Here is a 19913-nt window from a genome sequence, read left to right as displayed (position 1 = left end):
CCCTTTTCTTGTTTCCTTCTCTTTTTCGCTATCAGACTCGAGCCCTCGAATGAGGAGGACCCATTTATAACACCGGACATTAGATGAAAATCTTCACATTGGAACGGCTGCAACAGACATTCATCAAATATACACATCTGTACATTACACCTTCGTTCTCTGGATTTATGGGATAAATATTATAAATGATGATAGACAGTTGTGCTTATTTCAAGAGCCACATTGCAGATCCCTATTATTTAAAAGAACTGTATAATATTAATTCCAGTAATAAAATATGAATGACACATAGTAGTAATAACAACTTGACGTATACTGCTCAGTGCCCCCCCCCCCCCAATATTTCATCACATACAGTACACTCAGCCCTGCATTTGTAATAAAATGGCCTAAGACCCCCACTTGTCCTCAAATCCCACATGTACTGTGTCTAACCTACACCACTTACCCATCAGAACTCCCCACGTACCCCTACAGTATTTTGAGGAACCACAAGACCTAATCTAGCAACCTATTAATTATAATCTCGCATTAAATAATTGACTAAACAATTTAATTTAGCAGCCTGAACTTTTCTTATTGGCCCCAGTCTGGAGGTCACGCAGGATGGATGAAGAAAAGGTAGCGCAGAATACCTTGCACGCTCACCTTCTTCCATGTGCTGAGTGACTGCAGTGCAGAGGGGGTCACATGATGTGGCAGACTGAGCCTCAAGTTTAAGCTTATTCTCTGCTTTATGACATAAGGCAGAGAAGCAGTCTGTACGGTAACATAGAGCTGGGGGTCTCTGGTGAAGGTTTGCCAAGCTAATTTCAGCAAGCCTGTTGCCCATCATGGATACATGTAATACTTATATAAATATGTCAACTGTATTGCTTATATAAAGCACAGACACATTTTAAATAACTGTGTGAAATTAGGTGCTATGTGATGCAGCCTTGCTCTGAGTGTGCTATAACATACCCGTGTATGATGGCATCAGGAATGATTAAGCTGTCCTCAGAAGGGGAAGGACTGTGCAATGGGTGGTTGTCGACCGCAGTGGCATTCACTGTATCATCCTCTTTCTCACTCCAGGCAGAGTCAGTGGTGGAGCTTGTTCCAGAATCCAGCTCTAGGTGAGCCAAGGGTGCAAAGTTGTCTTCTATAAGCTGAGCATTCTTGCAGATCTGCTTCTGCGTTTCTGAGGTCAGTGTAGGGAGGTCAAAAGTGAAGTAACTGTTCTGGTTTTGTGCGGAGGAAGAGAGAATATCAATGGAATCAAGACTGGAGTAAGATGTACCCTTGGCCCTGTGAGATTCCATAATGGCCTCAAAATGCTTGCTGAATGAGTCCATGCCATCTTCTGATAACCGATGGCATAAAAGGAAGGTCAGCGGAGATCGCAGGGGTGTCTGTATAGCCTCCCTAAAAAGAGAAGATAAAAATAATGTATCTCCCTCTCTTTACCTTATTTTTCATTTAAAAGTTGCAGATTTCCCAATAAAATGTGGGACGTAATGTAATAGGGTGCGATTTTTTTTAGACAAAGTAAGAAATCTCCTGCGAATTCTGCTGATTTTTAGTAACAGGAGTGTGCGTTTTTTTGTGTACCATAGTAATTAATTTAAAAAATGGCATGGCCCCCCCACCCACGAGCATAATTAGCCACAGGCGCTTTAAATTACCTGGGGTCCCCCGTATCTAAGAAATCCGCATCAGACTCTTGGAGCTGTCATGGTTCCAAAAATATGGTGGGACAAAAAAATAAAAGGAAAAGGGATCCCCTGTATTTTGAAACCAGCAGCACCAGGCTCCAACAGCCAGTGGTGTTATGCCACAGCCAGTGGACACTTTTTATATACAGTCCCTTCTGGCTGTATCATTCTTATCCTGACTGGTAAGCTTTGGATGGGGTACCTGGGGGAGTGGGGATCCCCCAGGCTTAACTCTTCCAGGGCTGAAGCCCGGGGCTGTCCCCAGCACCCCTGGGCGGTGGGTGGTGGGCTAATGCTTTTTGTGTAAAAAATATAGATTGTAAAAATTACATTGAGTTATGCAGTGGAACTACAAGGCCCACCAAGCCTCCCCGCATGCTGTAACTTGGGAGAACCATAATTAACCTGCAGGGACATCCAATTGCATAAGCAATGTATAAAGGGGCAGACTAGATGGGCCAAGTGGTTCTCATCTGCCATCAATTTCTATGTTTCTATGTTATGTTGCACCCAGACTAGTACAACTTTATTCATCACCATGACTTGTTCCCATGCTGGATGGTCCGCTTGTCCAGTAAAGGGTCCAGGGTTAAAGAAAAAGAAAAAAGAAAAACCGCAGGCTCGTACCCTTGGACTAGGTGAGCGGCATGACTGGCTCCTTTCCTGACCCGTAAGGGAATCCCAATGATGTCCTTCACTGGGACTAATCTGATCAAATCAGGGCCCAGCTCCGGAGAAGGTCAGCCCTGATGTGATCTAGGTGTCTCCATGGAGACACCTAGATCCCATCAGGGCTGACCTAAGCCCTGCTTGGTTTAGGGGAGTCCCAGTGACAGATATCATTGTAATTCCTGTGACACATTTCTTGCGGCTCCTCTAGTCCGGGCCTGCTTTTTGTTTTTTAAACCAATTTACTGGATAAGCGGACTGAACCAGCATGGGAACAAGACATGGTGAGTATGTGTGATTAAGTGTGTGTTTGCATGTATGTCAAAAGAGATGTACTATTTGGGGGGTGTGTGCATTTATTTGTACATTGGTTATGCAGTGGGTCTACAAGTCCAAGCAGGCCAACTAATGCCACACATGCTGGGACTTGTGGTTCTCCAAGTCTAGGCATGCGGAGAGGCTTGCTGGGACTTGTAGTTCCCTTGCATAATCCAATGTAATTTTTACAATCAATTTTTTTTCTATACAAAAGCATCAGCCCGCCACATACCGCTCTGGGAGGGTTAAGCCTGGGGGGCGGGCCCTTTATTGGGGGGGGGGGGATTACTACTCCCCTAGGTAGCCCATCCAGGGTTGACCAGCCAGGGTGAGAATAGTACGGCCAGGGGACCTTGTATAAAAAGTGTGCCCAGGCTGTGGCATTACCCTGCTGGCTGTTTGTGTTTGAGCCCGATGTTGGTTCCAAAATACGGGGGGAGGGATCCCTACTCTTTTTGTACACCCTATTTTAGAAACCAGTACTGGTCCAAGACTCCGGTGCTGGTTTCTTTAATACAGGGGACCCCATCACTTTTACCCCTCGTATTTGGGAAACCAGGACTGGCCCAATGAGCCTGGGGCTGGCTATGCTTGGGAGGGGGGACCCCACGCCATTTTTATTGTCATTTTAATTTTTAACACACTTTTTGGACAGAACCATGTACAGCTCTCAATGATCCGTGCATTGTTCTGTTAACCTCGCTAGCCAGAAGTAGGTAAATTTTTCTGGCAATTTTTGATCATGTTTAGGGTGCGATTTGAAAAATCGCACCCTATTACATTTGTGAATTTTTTGCAAGTCACACACTTTTACACGTAAGATTTTCGGTAAACGTGCAGTTTTGCCTGTTTACTAAAAATTTCACCCTATTACATTTCACCCGTGATCTGGAGGGCACATTTGGTGCATGTACCGCAGCTAGGGTTGCTTATCTCACAGATCGCACACAGATTCTGTGCTGGGACATACACGGATATGCTGAAAGCAGAAATGGAGACTGGTATCTATAGATCGATTGGCAGATCTGGCTGGTTTGAACAAAAAACCTTGTTGAATGACAGTTTTGGGCAGTTTTCCAGAATTTCAAAGCAAATGGTCAACTGTCATTTGCTCTCATCCATTACCAGGTTTTTGTTCCAACCAACCAGATCGGACAATAACTCTGTAGATGTATGGCCAGCTTAAGAACCACTAACACTAATGTTTTGGTCACTAACAAGTGAATGTGTAGAAGAAGTGAACATCATGTTTATTAGGCACTCCCTGTCGGTAAAGTCCTTGTACCAGAGTTTACCTATTACAAAACCCATATGACTGTAATTCCATGCAAATATGTAAGCACTGGGGTAATATATTTACACACATTTTGTAAAAGATTCATAATAAAGTTAATAAAAACTAAAGACTTTATGGGATGCATTAATTTACATTAAAATAAGAAAAAAAAGTTCTCATTAAGGGCGAGATGCACTAAGCATCAAAAGGGATAAAATTGAGAGTGATAAACAGCCAGCCAATCAGCACCCACCTGCCTTGTCACAGACTGTGTTTGAAAAATGTCAGACGGGAGCTGATTGGCTGGTTGTTTATCACTCTCTATTTTATCACTTTTGAAGCTTAGTGCATCTGGCCCTATATCTGTACAGGTATTTATGGCATTATATGGCAGTATATTAAATATCCATTTAAAGAAGAAAGATAAAATGAAGAAAAAAAGTAAATTGGGTACTTGTATACTATCACGGCTCCCATTGCATGCCATCGCATGCCATATGTAGTGGCATGCGATGCGATTTTTACGGGTTTTTATGCATTTGTTGTAAAAATCGCATGCCATCGCATGCCATGCGGTGCAAAGCTATGCGATGGCATGCGATTTTGATCACAAATGCATCCAAATGCATTTAAATTAGTAGCAAACATGTTAAATGCACCCCAAATGTCTTTTTTCACACTGTGCCAGCCCCACTATCAACGCCAACCCGAAGCGTGGCGAGCGCAGCGGTACGCGTCCTACGACCTTTTCATACCCCCACTACCCACGTCGGCGTGGAGTTGAGAATAGAAAGTGTGGCGAGCGCAGCGAGGGGACGCGGATACCTGTGAAGCCTGCAAGGGGACGCGGATACCTGTGAAGTTATCCGCTCGCCACGCTTCGGGCTCGGTGGCTCGCTGCATTCGCCACACTTTCTATTCTCAACTCCACGCCGACGTGGATAGTGGGGGTATGAAAAGGTCATAGGACACGTACCGCCACCCCTCGCGGGCTCGCTGCGCTCGCCACGCTTCAGGTTGGCGTTCATAGTGAGGGTGCTACAGTAACAAATGCCCTTTGGGGTGCATTTAACATGATTTTAACACATGTGAATGATTATTGTGAAAAATGGCATGCGATGCGATTTTTTCATATACGATGCACATCGTGGGAGCCGTGATACTACACAAGTACCGTAAATTGAATACTAGAAATGTGCTGCCAGTTGTGCCCCATATTAAGAAAGAACAATTGGTAACCTGGAAAGGAAACTCAAGAGGTGATTCAGACCAGTTTGGGCACGCCCATAAAATGCCAGGCGTTCCTGCTTCTGCTATATGCCCGTCCCATTCCCATCCACCATTGAGCGAAAGGCGCGGCGAGTAAGAAATCGCCGCTCCTGGGGTTTGTGCATATGCAAACCCTAACCAGCAAATTCAGCCTGCAGCACCCAGGCCTGAATAACCCCATTAATGGGAAGCAATTGGCTTAAACCCTTTCCTCACTGAGGATGTACCTGCTTCCCATGCACCCTGTTCTGTACTTTGAGCATGTGCAGACCTGCTCCTGCTTCATAATAACTGCATACATCAAGTGTTTGACCGTCTGCAGCCATATGGGGACAGGGGCGCACCTCCCCACATTGGCCATGCCCTCTCCCATTATCAGGGCCCTGCGTTGCTGCTGACGCCCCTGAAGAGTCTGGGATCTCTTTCAGAAGAACAGATTACTTGTCCTCTTTGTTGGAGCTGTGGCAGCCGGCTTGTGTGACCGCATGGGTCATACACCCAGCCAATGATGTCACAAGTAATCCGATTCAGGCAGGAGGCATCTACTTATACCAGATGCCTCCTGCTACATCCCCATTAGTGCACTGTTATTGCTTCCATGGAAGCCGTAGCAATGTTTCCTTTAATATCAGAATCAGGTCCAGAGTGTGAGTTTGCACAACTAACTAAAATGAAAGGTATTCTTTGGTTGCCATTGATAATAACCACCATAGGTGACCAGGGAAAATGCCAGTGGCCAAGACACAGGGGTCACAAATCTTATTTCTGTAGTCAGAATGTACTGAATTGCTATATTTTAATGACTTACTTTCACCATCTCTTCTTACCTTTTGAATTCTCCCATCTTTGTTGACTCAAACACTTCATCTTCATCCTCATCGACATTGTTATCAGCCACATTAGCGGTAAAGCCAGCAGTCTCTGGGGCGGCAGTGGTATCTGGTGGTTCCTGTTTCTCTGTGCTAGTCTCTGTGATGCTTTTATTGCTCTCGCTATCCTTCTGACTGCCGATAGCAGAATCCAACCCTTCGTTTTCTGCCAGAATATCATCTATGTTAGTTTCCCGGTAGCACCGTAGTGGCACTGAGTCCAGGTCTGTCTCAGAGTATTTAATAGTTCTGCGGATAATGCCCGTCTCACAGACATGTGGCGACTGATCGGCTGATGATGTGGTCTCTATTTCAACCTCAACGTGGCAAAGGCTGTGCTCCGATACGTCATTTTCCGCAGGGATCTGCCTGTTCTTTATACTACTACCGCTGACAGGTGAACATGGAGGTGACATAGTTTCATATATTTGCAAACCTGAAAATAAAGCACTTTATATGGTTAGTTATTTAATTAACTGATAAATCTTTGCAATTATGCAGAAAATAAACATTTCATTAAATGTTGTTATAATAATATGCAAATCCTAAAGAACAAACAAATGCAATGAGTTATAGCTGCTATTTTCGCTTTTATGGTTTTGATTTTAATTGCTTTCAGTGCTTTCGCTAATTCAGATTATTATTTACCAGATAAGCTACAGTATGCAAAAAAAAGAAATACAAGAAAAGAACATTTAGGCAAATGCAGTTGCAATAAATCAGAGGGCATTTATAGGTTTATATTCATTTTAAAATCAAAATAGAGGCGGTTCAGAAAAGTACGCAATGAAGATGAGCGATTATTGGCGTGTGCAGCATTCACGTTGCACATGTGCAAAGGCGCCACTGAGCTCCCGCACATAATTAGCTTTTATACACAGGGTGATACCCAGGAAGGGACCATTGGGGGGAGGTAACGGGATAGTTTTTAAAACACAGGTTTATCATGGCCATTTTCGGGATGTATATTTTACGTCAGCTGTGATCACGTATGATGAGAAACATTATACATGTGCCGCTACTGCCACAGCCAGTTTTCGTACCCATAGCACTACCCTTAAGTGTAACTGGCGTTATTAAGCATGGGGCACTAATGTGAGAATTCACAGTGAACTGCGAAAAGATATCCACCACCTTGACAGAAAGAGAAAAACACCCCTTGCTATCTTGCAGGAGAATCGCGAATGGATCTTTAATCCTTAGAAATTTGCAAATCCATGAGTAATTCCTGAACCAGCTAAACAATTTTTCAATCACTTACCTCACAAACACTCTTTGAAGAAGCATAGGCATGCCTGCGTTTTTTTCTGACACACCCAGAAAATGGCAGATTTTCACCCCAAAAATGCCAGTTTCATGTCAGTCAATGTCTGGACACAGGGCCTTATTCTGGTTCACTCTCAGAGGCAAATTCCTTCTCAAATGGACAAAACCATGTGCACTGCAGGTGGGGCAGATGTAACATGTGCAGAGAGAATTAGGTTTGGGTGAGGTTTTTCTTCAAACTGACATCTATATTGCAGTGTAGAAATAAAGCAGCCAGTATTTTCCCTGCACAGAGACAAAATAACTAAAACAAATCTAAATCTCTCTGCACAAGTTACATCTGCTCCCCTGCAGTGCACATAGACCCTTATTCTAGTTGAATCGGACGGATGCATATTTCGGACAGGATCAGAGTGTTCTTAGGCCCGCCTACCATACGGATTGCTCACACCGTCAGCATGCGGTAAGACGCCGACAGAAAGGACCGCAAGTGGATGTTTCATGTGAACACCTCCTCCATCTGTGGGAACCGCCCCCATCCTCCAATGGTTGCCGACCATCGAATGATGGACCGAGTGGTCAGTCAGCACCGAGTGATCCAGACCACTTGGAAATTTTTCCGTATGAAAGCAGGGATATGGGCGGGCAGCTGACATCCGGCTGACATCAGCTGTCCGGCCCCCTCACACATGCGTCAAGGCCGCATTACCAGACATACGCCCAGCGCTTACACGGGAACGCCCATGAATCGCGGGGCGTACGCATATGGTAATGAGCCCAAATAGCCCTTCACGCCCCTCTCCACCCCCTGCTCGGATGGTTCCGTACGATCATTTTCTGCACGGAACTCACGCCGTGTTCGTATGTGTGAGGCATTTGCACATGCGCAGATACGCCTCTGCACATGCGCAAACACCAACCATCGGCCGTCCGTCCACACTAGGAGCCATCCAACTCAGAATAAGGGCCATGGTTTTGTTCATTTGGGAAGGAATTTGCCTCAGAGTGAACCAGAATAAGGCCCACAATGTGTTTACTATCCAAACGCATTTTCCGTTACTATTTCCCTTCGTGCATGCATGATGTGTATGGTCCACATGCGCAGTTGTTCAATAATCTCTTGATTTCCGAATTCTCACATTAGCGATCCATGCTGTATTAGGCCCAATGTTCTTTGTTCTTGCGTACAGGCTAAGCAGTGGCATATTTATACTGGGTGCACACTACACCAATCTTTTAATACTTACCTCTCCAGAGTTCCAGGAAGAAGACAACAGCACTGCCGGAATCGCAGGAAAAATGGCCACGGCTCAGATTTTATTGGGCTGCTGGGTGTCACGCCCAGAGAGAGGTGGGGGCTTGGCCTGAAGAGGCTGCACACAAGCCTCCTCCTCCTCTCTTAAAGCGCCCCTGAGGTGGAGATTTCTTCTCATTTCTGGGTAGTGTCCATCTCTGAAGCAGTCCCATCAATTGTTGAATTTGAGCGCAGACAAACTTCTGCTCCTTTAGTTATGTAAACAGTTGTAAATTGCTAAAGCAATTTAGGAAGTAACCCATTACTTACCAAAGTATTTACTTAATACTTATAAAGTGGACAACAGTGGATACTAAATTATTTTACATCTGTTAGATCTGTAAGCAATTGATGAGGCTTATTACCGTTTACCAAATTCCAGCTAATTTATGGTGTACCAAATATTCCACAAATAAATCACATTTGAATATTGTGGTGCTAAATTTTATTTCCATGCTATCCCACATATTGAGATCAGTTGTTGGGAAGATTATTTTAACACACTGATGGGCAAATTGAGATTATTATTAATAACAAGTCTCTGCAAGTGCTGCTTCATATGTAAACACTATTTAAATGGATGGAGCCTTTGCTAGAAGTAAACTCATTACCCCAGTGCTGCACAACTGTAATGCCATCATTAGATATGTATATTAATAACTGTTTATTATGTATAACTGTACATTTCCACCTAAAGGATCCAGTATTTTAAATTATTTCAGGGGTGAAGAACAGATTGTACTCAGATGCGATTTTATGTAAAGCAAATTAACCTTCCAGTGGGCTTTGAAGTCTACTGGATGTACAATAATAAGGAGCACTATTTAATGTAATATGCTGCAAAATTATAATTATTCGCACAAGGTCACTGGTTTGCCGCATCTATTTAACTACAATACATATTTTTTTATTGTATTAGTTAAATTCATTAGCACAACCCAATTCTCTCCAAGGACAGAACACACATAAGACTTGTGTAAAGCAAACCCTGCCTCATGCAGCATTCAGGCAAACGGTTTTTAGAAACCACTTGACCAGTTTGCATATGATATTGAGTGTTGATGTATTGAGTCCATGCCCTGATATGGTGCTAGCTCATTGGTAATTTTCTTTAAGCCTTATCTGCTGACAGCAAAGCATGGGTTGTATCCAAATAGAGGAAAAAATGCATTGAGTGTGCAAAAAACAACAACCCGTTTTTCACAATTTTCCAGATGTTTTTGTCCATATCTTTAGAAAGGGGAATCTAAATCTATCTCCCGTAAAAAAAAAAAAAAGGAAAACCACAGTGTTACACATACTTCACTTGAAGTGCAAAGTTTTTACCCATTTGAGAAACATTTTGCTTTTATAATCCATTTTGAATCATCAGACCCTTAATCCATCAGGAGTAGTGACTAGATTGCTGTGTTTGTGTAGGGCCCATAATGATGCGCGGCCCTGCGCATCGCTATCACCGGACTAGATATTTCAAGCATGCTTGAAATATCTAGTCATTGCCTTTATTCACTCTATTGAGAAGGCAGGCAGTGACAGATCAATCAGCACAAAGCTCCCATAACCCTGTGTGAAGGCCACATAACAGCATTTTATGCAATGAAGACATTATCATTCTTTCTTTAGCAAGCATCAGATTTCAATCTAAACCTGCTCTTAAGTGGCGGAACATGGTGGAGTGGCATAAATTTGGATTCAATTATATGTCGATTAAATAAAAAAAAATTAAATTAAAGGACTGATGTAGTGTAATCCTGTCTTTTAGCATTTTTATTGTCTTTCTGATTAAAATTTATATAGTCATCTGGAACTTTTTTTTTCTTTCACACTGTAGCACTAGTTTTACTTACTGTATGTCCAGTTTGCAGTTCACATGTATCTAGTCATGAAGGGGTTATTATAATTAGCCTATCTGGGACATGTATAATATAAGCCAACCTTTCGTGCTCAGCACATGCGATGGACAGCTTCCCATATTGTTCAAGGGGCACAAGGTCAGTTCTGTTGTTCTAGAAAGAATGAATTAATGAATGTTCTATTTAATGAATTACAGTTACTCTACAACTTCAAGAATGATACCGTGAAGAGCATTAGATACATTAAAACCTTCCAACTATTGCCACACAAACTTTGCTGAATGTAGTACATAGTCGTGCACACATGTGCCTGGTGCACCCAAGCACAACCTAATTTGCGGCAACCCCTCACAGTCACTTGCGCCCGATTGGTAAAACAATAAAGGCTTAATAACAGGAGGCATGGCCATGTCGTCTTGAGGGGAAATAGAATGAAAAAACTCTAGCTGAGCAGGGGGACTACTTGAGCTCCTTAGCTAGGGAAATTCACTGGTGTACGATAAGTGTGATTACACACCCCCCTACCTGCACTGCATTGTGTAAGAGGATCAGCATCAGCAGCAGAAGAGCCTATGCAGCACAGCAAACTACATTCTGCAGGACAATCAAAACACTGCTTCCCGGGTGTCAGGGGCGGAGCTATGCTTCACCCTTGGGGAAAAAATTATTCGTTTAAGCTGGACATAGATGGTGGGAAACCATCTGGTTCTCCCCCATCGATGGCAAAACTATTCTACATCCACAATAAACCAGTGATGATTTTGAATCATTGATGGTCAATGGCCATCCCTAGGCCATGGTCAGGACTGCATTACTTGCCAGCCACCAGGGGGGTAGCTACTGCTCCAGCCGTCCCCGCAGTGACTTGGGGGTGCCGGAGGCCATAACACCACGGCTGGCTGTATGCACATTTCACAATTCAAATGTGGTGTCGGCCACCAGCGAACCAGATCTCGTGTACCGGCTGCCATGGCCAGAGATTGGCTGCCATGAACTTCAATCAGTCCACAAGCCGATGCCATATTTGAAATGGCTGCTGGAGTCAGCAAGCAGTAGGAGAAGCGTGATCTGCACTCTCCTCCCCTCAGAGATGGAAGGAGCAGGCGGCAGCAGAAGCAGAGGCCGGGGAGCAGTGTTCCCTCTAAGCTGTGCGCATGTGCGCGCGCACACAACTCCACGAGCATGCGCACAGACATTACAACAGAGCGCACAAAGCAGCAGTGGTCCCTTTTTGCAGTTGTGGACTCAATTAATGTGTGTTTTACCCATTAACTACATTGTGTGCTGTGTTTTGAATGTTTAAATGTTTAATATCATTTTGAAGTAAAGTTAACACAAATGTTGAACGTCATTTTCCAGTTATATATAAGTGACGCACAAAAATTTTAAATTTCTTCCAAAGTTGCACAGCCAAAATCTTTTGCCGCACACAGCCTTCGTAAAATTAGAGGGAACATTGCCGGGGAGGTGAGTATTACTGGGAGCATGAGGTATAGGGCACTTTTGGGGGGCTGTATGGACTGTTTAGGGCCCTATGATGTGATATTTTCACAAGCCTTGCACACGGTGGGATTTCACTCTGGCTGAGCAGCGATTACCTGATTGCAGGACTCACAGCCCAGTGATCAGGTCTGAATAACCTACTAAATTCTGGACTTGGAGGTTTTTGTAGTGAAAAGAAAGAAATACTGCAAGTCTAGGGCTACTGTAATTGTGGCACATGACCACACGTACAGGGGGAACCGACTTGTGGCTAATTCACAGTTACCTACCCTCCTGCATTCTGCAGGAGACTCCCTGAAATAGCAGCAATCTCCCTCTCTCCCTCATTAGTCTAGCAATCTCCCTCATGTCACCTAGCCCACATTACACTGTTACATCTTTGGGGAAAAAGGAATGAGAGGCAGATACATTTACTGTACATTGAATCATCAGCGCCAATACCCAGCACGTTACCAAGTATAGTAGCTCTTACTAACTGCTTTGGGGCTCATCTACATTTGTATATAATACATTGTACGAGATTCCCCTCAGATGTAGCAGTACACACCCACAATCTTTTTTTCACAATCTCTCCATATAAAGGAACTAGACACGCCCTTTGGGTGGAGCATGACACGCCCCTTCAATCTCCTTGAAACTAGTTTTCAAAAGTAGGCAAGTATGGGCTAATTGACTACCAAGGTTATTTCCTAACTGTACTCTGCAGTCACCTCAGTCTTAAAGAAGATATGCTGACAGCATATATTTCTTAGGGTAAGATTTGCAGCCTTGCAGAACCATATGTTATTTTTTTGACAGCTGGACATCCATTTGCATATGTTGAATAACATCTTTCTGTATGGATCCAGGGCTGAGCGCACAACAGAAACTGTAGATGGCAGTAACGGTACATCAGATTCACATCACTACAGTTCCCAAAAATATGCTCCATTTCCTGAGGTCTACCGGAGACATTAGAGCTGAACATCAGATCATATACAATAGGAGTTGCCAGCCACAATGTGACCTTATACGTTTAGGGTTATTGGGCCTGATTCAGATGTGGTTGGCGTCACTGTTGATAGCAGTGGTAGCGCTGTATGATGATGCAGGAGGCGTCTATTACAAGCAGACGTCTTGTATTGCAGTAGTGATCCAATCTGCATCCTAGGACAGAGCAACGGATCTCTGGCTTACCATCAAGCCATCGCACGCTGCCCTTTGCAGATGCAGAAAATCTCTGTTCAACGAAGGAGAAATTTGGACTCTTCCCTCCCTGCTTAAGAGCAGTGACACATGTCCATTTTCACACACTGAGGCCAGAGGCGTAACTAATATTGTGGCGCCCCCCGCCAAAAAATTACCTTACCCCTTCGCATGCCGCCGCCGCCGGCCCCGCATTCAGTCCGGCACCGCAGATAGCCTCCGTCTCCTGCAGTAATGAAAAATGACACGACAAAATGGCTGCCCCCGTACAGCAGACAATTTTTTTAGGGATGTTAGAGGAGGCGGCGGCCTCCTCTAGCATCCTTAAAAACTGTCTGCTATTAGGGGGCAGCCATTTTGTCGTGTCATTTTTCATTACTGCAGGAGACGGAGCCCGGAAGCTATCTGCGGTGCCGGACTGAATGCGGTGGCGGCGGCATGCGGAGGGGTAAGGGTGGGTCTGACCAGAGTGCCCGGGCACCGGGGGCGCCCCGCTGGCGCTTGCTCCTACAAGCAGCCACGGTGGCTGCCTTACGGTAGCTACGCCTCTGACTGAGGCCCTCATTCTCGTAGCCGATGTTTTCTGCCTGCGCATGTGCAGGTCTTTACTGCAGGCGCCCATGGAAACTTGCATAGTCTCCATGGCCCTCGCAGCTGGGAAAGGTTTTGCAGGAGGCAGTCGGGGGTAGGGGGCTTTGCACGCTGGGTGTGCCCAGGAAAATGCTGGTGTCCCCATTCGAACAGGGGTAGCTAAGGCCTTCCTGGGGTGGGCGGTTGACACCATCGGATGTCAGCTGCCCACCCTGTTCATTTAGCAGGGCGCCGCTATTCTAAGACACCAGAGAGTGACTTTGATTAGTGAACACATTTCAAAAATCATTTGATGGCTGGCGACCATCGAATGATTTTGGACACCCACACAAGGTTGCGAATGGGTATTTATGCAAAACATCTATTCACAGTGCTGCAGGGAAAATCAGTGATGAGCAGGGGCAGTGCTACAAGGCTCGCAAAGCAGCAAACTAACACTGCTTTGCGAGCCAACCAAAATGAGGGCCAGAGTCTGTTGCCACCCACACCCCAGACAGTAAGTGATTGACAGTCTGCTGCCACCCAGTGCCCTGATAATCAGTGGTGTGTGTGGGGGGGCACAGAGAGATGGCGGGTGGGGGGACCTTGAGAGACGTGCAGGCGAAGCCGGGCGAGTTAAAAAAACAAAACAAAACCCACAACCATACAAATGAATCAGCAGCCACTCCCCACTGCAGGATCTCCAAGTTCCCGTGTCTCCCTCTCTGCTAAGGACCACTTGGAATATGCCTGTAGCACACTGCTGTCCTCTGCCTGCAGCTCCCCGGGAGTTGCATGTAATAAAACAAATGCGATTTATCACATGTAAAATTGTAAAATTTGACACATCAAGTGCCTAAACGTATATCCGCCCCCCGGTGAGCTGACGGAGAAAATGGGTGAGCCCAATGTATTGGGGCCTTAAGATCTACTCACATTTGCACAGATGGCTAAAACCATTTGATGGCTCAGGAATTGCGTATGGATTTGTGAGTGGATGGCAATAAAGGTTACCATACACTAGGATTTATCTGACACTTGAAATTGCATCAGATTTTCCTTGAACTCCCCGGCAGCTTCCCAGGAGACCTGCACGTCAGATTCTGTACTTGAGTGTTTATTTTGCATCAGATATATTGCATGCAATTTATCTACCGTGACAAATCGCATGCAATTTATCTTACTTCATACACTTGTACCATACAATTTATCTGATGGGCTGAACTACGGGGTGCTAGGGGGGCTGGCCTAAATAGGGCTATTTCAGGCTAGTAGCTATCCTAACTATAACTATGTAATAAAATACAAAAATAAATAAATCATTTTAAAAAACATTGTGGGGTCCCCCTTCTCGGCTATAACCAGCCCGGGCTCATTGAGCCGGTCCTGGTTACAGAAAAACTGGGGGGAAAAATGCTGGCGTCCCCCTGTATATCTATTACCAGCACCAGGCTCTTGGCCCAGTCCTGGTTCCCAAAATACGGGGGACAAAAAGAGTAGGGTCCCCCGTATTTTGGAAACCAGCACCGGGCTCAAACAGCCAACAGTGTCATATCACAGCCGGGGACTCTTTTTACATCAGGTGCCCCTGACCAAAGCATGAGCACCCCCCCCTCCAGGGGAACACCGGCCTGGGCTGAAGCTGGAGACCCGGCAGCAGGGGCGGCGTCTCGCACAGGGAGCTGTGCCGGACTGATGACCTGCGATGCATTTCACCCCTGCAGGTGCAGCCTACTGTAGTGAGTGACCATCACTTATCATGTACGTGCAATCTGGGCACTGAACATGTGATTTCTCACTGAAAGCCCATGTAAATTGCTTTGTACATCACCCTAGTGTATGGGGCCTTAAGCCACCCAATCGCAATTCTCTCGCAAATTAGCAAGGGGGTATTGCGCTTTCTGTCTGTGCACAACAAATTCTCAGATTAGCATTAAAGTCCCCCTCCCCCATTGGACCTGCCCAGAGCTGAAGGGGGGGGGGGTGGTGGTCTTATTTTTAAGACTTATTTTGGTCTAAGTCAGTGGTAGCCAACACCGATCCTCGTGAGCTACCAACAGTTCACGTTTTCAAGACAACCTAGCTGCTGCAAAGGTGCACTCATTACTCACTGACACATTTTAAAAGATCCACAGGTGGAGCTAATTACTTCACGTGTGATACTGAGCCTTATTCAAGTTCACTCTTTCTGACAAAATACTTCTTAGATGGACAAAACCATGTGCACTGCAGTGGGGCAGATGTAACTTGTGCAGAGATAATTACATTTTATCTCAAGCTGAGGGAAGACATTTGTATAACATTATGTAACGCTGCAGGTGGAGGTTAGGGCTATTGTTATGGTGTGTGCATACAATAATTTAATGTTTTGGCTTAAACAACCATTTCTATAAAAATGTAAAACAGCATCTACTGTATATGGAAGTACTAGTACTGTATACGTGACACAGAGTTTCTGCAGCCTTACATACAGCGCAGCTCTTACCAGTCCTTTGTGAGTCAGGCGAACCATAGAAGAACTCCCACTTTGCTTTTGCAATCTTCTGTGCATGTAAAGAAGCCTCCTTTGGACAACCCCATGTGTCTACCTGAACCATTTAAAAAACAACAGGTAAATAGATTGAAGTGATTTGTCCAGTGAATAAAGTATATATATTAAGACAGGAAAATGAAACCACTAGGGTACCTGCTGGCTGAGATCTAATCTCCTTGGTGATTGCTCATTAGACCCCTCTTTAATTGGTGATGTAACTTCATCTGTGCAGAAATTCGTTTCTCCTATAAGCCGTCTGAGCAAGGGGCTTTGAGAAGGACTTGAGGGCATATTGTTTGCAGATGGAATGATGTTTGGTGCTGGGGTGCTTGTATTAACATATTTAGTGGGAGAGTCACAATGTGAGCACAGGTGACAGTCTGACCCGGCAATAGAGCAGGGACTCTCTCTGCCAGATTCCCAGTCTGATAGCCTCTGGCATGTCTGTGGACTGTCAGATGTCAGCTGTGCTCTACCTCCTTGGGGAGAAGAGGGAAGCTGTGGAGATCCAACTCTTTGTGTGATGCTAATATCATCCAAAGCCTCGACATTTTCCCCATGGCACATTTCCAGATCTGTGGCAGTGTTAGCACAACATTCTCTGCCTTGGTCAGCACCTCCCAGTGGCACACCTTGCCCGGAGTCACACTCTGTTGGGATCCCATTTAAAGTCTGCACACTGGACTTTTTGACAAATGTAAAGGTTACAATAGAGCTTTGTCCCACGGACTGTGGAAGCACTAAAGGTCTCCTGCAGCCAGGTGAGTATAAAGGACTGCTTCTCAGTGGACTGCAAGGAGCAGTTACCCTTCCAGACCTCTGTCCTGTTTCAGAAACATTGCAAACCAAAGACCCTGTACTATTATACATCCCTAAGTGAGCACGTCTGGCTTCCGGTGTAAGGCTTTTCCTCAGTACTTGGATCCTCCTGGAGTTCAGATTCGGAGAAAAACAACGATGGGAGCTGAATACTCCCTCAGAGTCCAACGACTGCACCCAGGGCTTCCCTTCAACTTCTCTGAGAGCTCTAGGAGAGGAGAGTATACAGTCCCCTTCAGGGAGGAAGCGTACAACTCCACTGGTTTGAGCCATCATTCCACGTCACAGCAGCTCTCATATATGTAATCCATTCAGGTATAAAATGAAGGGTTCATGAAACACACACTGCTTTATGTATCTGTGCATCTTTGCTGGGTTCTGAAAAAAATAAAAGCATATTATTACTAAACAGGAATTAATACCATCATTATTATTATATTAACCATTATTTATATAGCGCCCACATATTCCACAGCTCTTTAGAGAATAGGGAGTAAATTTACTAAAGCTTGTTGCCCATAGCAACCAATCACATTTGGTCTATCATTTCCTACTGTAGGATGCAATAGAGACCTGATAGACAGAAATGCCTCTTTTCGTTTTTAGAAGCTTTCGTAAATGGAGAATATACAAACTCCACACAGTTAGGGCCATGATGGGAATTGAACGCATGACCTCCGTTCTGCGAGGCAGGAATGCTAACCATTACACCATTGTGCTGCCCAGTAGCGTAACAATGCTGCCGCAGACCCGGCAGTGGCTTGGGGGAGTCAGTGCGGTCTGTAGCGCAGATGCAGCGGGATGTACTAAAGGGAAAATGCGGTAAAACCAGGGTTTTACCGCATTTTCCTATGTATCATTACCCGTCCGCCCCGTCTCCGCCGGGCAGGGTATCACCACCCTCTGCTGCCTGCCGTCCGCGCTGCCCCCCCTCCTGTCCTCCATCGATCTCCTCCTCCCCCAGCAGGTGTCACAGCCGGGAGGACATCCGGCTGCAGGGGGGAGGAGGAGACCCGGGATACTGACAGCCGCCGGGATGTGACGGAGACCCCCGCAAACCACATTACAGGTATCGCGGGGGCCTCCGTCACCGCACCCCGATGCTAGCCGCATATGTTAGTACATATGCGGTAGCATCGCGGTGGCTGGGCGGCGATGTATATTAATACATCCCGCCCTAAGTGCGGAGCCCATGAGTGCATTGGAGTACACTCCCTCCCTGCCGGGTACCCACGTGGGATGCACCCCAGCTCCCAGTCCTGCCGCCACTGGAGCCCGCTGCCATGCTCCCAGCCACCAGCTTGAGCTCCCTCCCTGTGGTGTGCCCAGCTCCTGTCTCTTCCACCACTGATTTTTTTTTACTGCTGGAGCCCTGCATTTCCGCTCCTGGCTCCAGCAGCATCCTCTGCAACCACCTCGCCCACACACACAGGAGGCCAGAAAGCAGCATAATCAGTGCTGACTGCTCCCCTTTATCTCCTGTGCTGCCACCCCCCCCCCCCCCCCCCCTTCTTCTGGCTCCACTCATGGTGCCATAGAGAAACTAAGAGTCTCTCTCCCCCATGCACTCAGAGTCTGATTACAGAAGATATTGGCGAGTATAAATTTAGCCAAAAAAGTTCATTACACCACTGGTGCTGCCAAGGAATCCACTCTCTACAACAGGTGCATAACAACAGCAGTCTGATATTTAAGCACTAGCTTGATTTTTTTTTTTTCAACTATCTAACAACAATTCTTGGGCATTTTAGCGGTACAGCGGATGATGCAAAGTGGAACAGGGTGTGTGCAAGCAACTGCAGCCTGCAAATCCCAGCACATAAGCATATACGGGGGCTGTATACTCCCTGAGAGTCCAATGATATGTCCAAGTAGAGGAGTTATCAGTTTCAGTTCCTATAAAGGACGATACAAGTGCACACTATTAATGTTTTTGACGAATAGTAAAGAAACAGATGCTAACAATGCAGGATTTAAGCACCAGAGATGCTGGGTTCCGTATGAAAGGGTTGACATTGTCTAGAAAGACAATCAATAGGTCAACATGCACAAGGTTGACAGTGCTAAAATGTTGACACAAGTTTTTCACTTTTTTTTGTGGTGACCTTTTATCAATGTCAACCTAGTGCGAGTCAATGATGACAACGACGAGTGCGTGTGGATCTTTTGGCAATGGCAACCCACTGACTGTTTACCTAGACACTGGATTGCAGATGCATACAGCACCACACAACTGTGCCCTTTTTTCAATCTCTCTCTTTTTTTTACTTTTGAATAATGTGCCCGGATTTTAATTTCATCTCTGTATCCGCCTCATTATCTGCCTTGAATGGCTGCTAGGTGGATCCTCTCACATCTTTACACCATTTTTAGCAATAAAAGATAAACATTAACACTGCAAACCACAGTGTGTAGACACTGTCTTATGTATGTACAGTATATACCTTTCATCATTGCTAAAGCACCCTGCTGTGTTACTGGCCATATTGCATAGAACCTGCTGAGAAGGGAACTAGGTTTGGTCATGAAATGATTAAATGTGAATGCTATTAATGTAATGTTGGAGTTGGTTGGGGAAGGAAGCAAAGGAAGCCTATGTAGTAAATGTCATTGCTATTGGTTTTATGTCACTGCTGCTTGGGAGGTGGAGGTTTAATGTGTCCACTGACTAAGGGCTAGTTGCAATAAGCTTCAAAAAGTGATAAAATGGAAAGTGATAAAGAACCAGCCAATCAGGTCCTGCATGACATTTTTCAAACCCAGCCTGTGACATGGCAGGTAGGAGCAGATTG

The 19913-nt window shown here is 45.3% G+C and overlaps 1 protein-coding gene across 5 annotated transcripts in view; it reads right to left on the bottom strand.

Moving 5' to 3' along the window:
• PSD (pleckstrin and Sec7 domain containing) overlaps positions 1-19913 on the bottom strand; it is a 325459-nt gene that overhangs the window by 223041 nt on the left and 82505 nt on the right. For all 5 annotated transcript variants that reach the window (XM_083148518.1, XM_083148517.1, XM_083148521.1 and 2 more), the window contains 4 exons: positions 16456-17499; positions 16255-16357; positions 6057-6534; positions 964-1407 (listed from right to left, as the gene is read on the bottom strand). In XM_083148518.1, coding sequence (XP_083004644.1) covers positions 964-1407; positions 6057-6534; positions 16255-16357; positions 16456-17397 — 1967 coding nt within the window. In that variant the 5' untranslated portion in view covers positions 17398-17499. The remainder of the gene's footprint in view (positions 1-963; positions 1408-6056; positions 6535-16254; positions 16358-16455; positions 17500-19913) is intronic.

This window comes from Crinia signifera, chromosome 6 (genome assembly GCF_055691185.1).
Source record: "Crinia signifera chromosome 6, ASM5569118v1, whole genome shotgun sequence".
Taxonomy (NCBI): Eukaryota; Metazoa; Chordata; class Amphibia; order Anura; family Myobatrachidae; genus Crinia; species Crinia signifera.
This window is presented reverse-complemented; position numbering and strand designations above follow the sequence as displayed.